Consider the following 2,667-nt stretch of genomic DNA (forward strand, 5'->3'; position numbering starts at 1 on the left):
TGCCGCCACGGCTTTCCCTGTAAGGAATGCCCGAGCGGCATCGTCAATGAAGAAAACTTCAAGCAGATCTACTCACAGTTCTTCCCACAGGGAGGTGAGTGCCCATCTCTGTCCCCATCCCCATGCCCTGCACAGGTGCCTCTGCAGACAGGTGTCACACAGCATGCCCTCATGCTGTCTCGTGCTTCCCCACAGACTCCAGCACGTACGCCACCTTTCTCTTCAATGCCTTTGACACTGACCACGATGGCTCCGTCAGCTTCGAGGTGAGCTGTGACCAAGGAAGGGGTGGCACTAGGGCAGGGAGTGTACTTCCTTGCAGGTACCGCAGGCTGGGCTGAGCAGCATTGCTGTTGCAGAGGGATGGATTGCTTCGCAGGGGCTGGTGGAGTTAAATTCCCAGAAGTGGTGGAATAAAAGTGAAAAAACAATGAAAAAGGGCATTTTCTGTATTTTCTGGCTACTGTCTTGTAGGTACCCAGACTGGCAGATACAGCCATGGCTGGCTTTGGCTGAACAACAGGTCCTGATGAATGTTGTCCTCTTGGGTGCTGTGACCCAAGGGACTAGCGTGGGACGTATTTGGGGACAAGCAATCGGTTTTCGCCAGGCACTTTTGGATACTCAACATTTCCCTTGTCAGCACACCTGCCTTGGGAGCTGAGTTCTCCCTCTGCAGGAGGGACAAGCGGGGCTGTGCCCTCTGTGTCCATGAGAGCGTTTGTGGCCGTAATTCCCATCCAGCTGCCTTGTCCATCCTTGCAGGACTTTGTGTCTGGGCTGTCCATCATCCTACGGGGCACCATTGACGATCGCCTGAACTGGGCCTTCAACCTCTACGACCTGAACAAAGATGGCTGCATCACCAAAGAGGTGGGATGGAGGTGTCCAGGCTGGTCCCTTGGGCCAGCACAGGTCTGTGCCCAGCAGGGACAAGGGCAGGACTCGGGGGCATTGGCTGAGCTCTGGACAAGAGGTGTGAGGGGTCAGTATTTACTGAGCTCAGCTTTGCAGATAGATCCCTCCTGGCACTGGTGTGTCTGTGGGATGAAGGGTGGATGAGGGGTGTGCTGCTTTGGGGTTCCATCACATGTGCAGGCACACACACAGCTCCACACTGCAAGGAGCTGGCAGGAACACACCTGAGCACTTCACAAGTCCTTCAGGAGCGTCACAAAAAAGGTGTGGATTGGGGATCACATGAAGACAGAGCATTGTATTGACCCTGCAACCCTGCTTACCTTCCCTCCAGGAAATGCTGGACATCATGAAGTCCATCTATGACATGATGGGCAAATACACCTACCCGGCCATGCGGGAGGAAGCACCCCGGGAGCATGTGGAGAACTTTTTCCAGGTGAGCTGAGCACGTCCTGGAGAAGAAAAGCTCCAGCACAGAGCCAGTGGCTGCCCAAAACCTGGTGTGGTGCAGGAGAAAACACCCCACGCTGGGGATGAAGCAGGGCTGTGCTGGAGCCAGGAAGAGAAAAGGCCATCCTGGTCCTGCCAGGTGCTTGGGGATGGCTGGGGCAGGGGTGTGCTGTGTCCAGCTCCCGCAGGACCCAGGCAGGGGGTGCTGGGCTCTCCCAGGGGCTGCAGCTGTCCCTGCCATGCCATCATATTGTGCTTGAATGCAGAAAATGGACCGAAACAAGGACGGCGTGGTGACAATTGAGGAGTTCCTGGAGTCCTGCCAGAAGGTAAAGCCATCAGCAGCTCTGCTCTGGAGTTGGGCCACCTCCCTGTCCCTTGGAGACCTCTCTTCCCCCATTGCCCTCCTCCCCATTGCAGAGAGGGGGTGAAGACAGGGCTCCCAGGGGCAAGGCTGGGGCTCTGCTTGGGAACCGTATTTGTGCTGGCATCCCTGTGCAGATAAGGAGAGCTGTGCATCCCAGTAGGGCTTGGAAACTGCCTGTAATCCCTGGGGCTCTTGTTCCATGGGTCAGAGTTGCCATGAGGGTAGAGTCAGGTTTGAGGGGGGCTGCCCAGACTGCTGTTCTGTGCCCAACCTGTTTGCTTTCCACCTTCTCTCTGCAGGATGAGAACATCATGCGGTCCATGCAGCTCTTTGACAACGTGATTTAGCTCCTGGACCTGCCTCCAGCTGAGCTCTCCTGCTGCTGGGCCCAGAACCTGCTTCTCTCTTGACTTTTCCTTCGAGCCTTCCCTCTGCCGGCTGCACAGACACCCCTGTGGGAAGGGACCTCATTTCCCAGAGACATGGTTGGTGCTGGGATCTTCCTTTCCCCCTGGGCTGGCTCTGCCTTCCTCGGGGAATCCCAAGCAGGTGCTCCTAGATGTCGGAGTGCGGACACGGCTGGCATGGGGTGAGCGTTTGGCCTGGATGATCTCCCTGCACCCCTTCCTGGCAGGGAAACTGCAGCCTCGAGCTGCAATAGAGGCTTCCCCCATGCACAGCACCCCGTGCAGCCACAGGTCCCCCACCCCTGACCCTCCCCAGCCCTGGAAGCCCCCAGCACCGGCTCCAGCTCAAACCGTCCAGCGATGCTGTCTAGAAACTAATAAAGTCTTGCAAAGGGCACCAGTGCCTCAGCTTCCTCCCCCGCCCTGGCTGTGCCCTGCCAGGGGGAGCGTGTCCGGCATGTCAGCCATGAGCTGCTGGCCACCATCCTTGCCCAGCCTCTGGGCCAATGGGTGGGGAGAGGG

General features: G+C 57.6%; 1 protein-coding gene across 1 annotated transcript in view; it reads left to right on the forward strand.

The window, feature by feature from the left end:
- The window catches only part of KCNIP2 (Kv channel interacting protein 2), a gene marked incomplete at its 5' end in the record, with an annotated part of 3,977 nt that extends 1,794 nt beyond the window's left edge, over nucleotides 1-2,183 (forward strand). The window contains 6 exons of the mRNA XM_010139012.1: nucleotides 25-94; nucleotides 196-266; nucleotides 766-873; nucleotides 1,253-1,357; nucleotides 1,638-1,700; nucleotides 2,038-2,183. Of these exons, the coding sequence (XP_010137314.1) occupies nucleotides 25-94; nucleotides 196-266; nucleotides 766-873; nucleotides 1,253-1,357; nucleotides 1,638-1,700; nucleotides 2,038-2,085 (465 nt within the window). The remainder of the gene's footprint in view (nucleotides 1-24; nucleotides 95-195; nucleotides 267-765; nucleotides 874-1,252; nucleotides 1,358-1,637; nucleotides 1,701-2,037) is intronic.
- Nucleotides 2,184-2,667: the final 484 nt, after the last annotated feature.

This window comes from Buceros rhinoceros, unplaced genomic scaffold (assembly GCF_000710305.1).
Source record: "Buceros rhinoceros silvestris isolate BGI_N320 unplaced genomic scaffold, ASM71030v1 scaffold35580, whole genome shotgun sequence".
Taxonomy (NCBI): Eukaryota; Metazoa; Chordata; class Aves; order Bucerotiformes; family Bucerotidae; genus Buceros; species Buceros rhinoceros.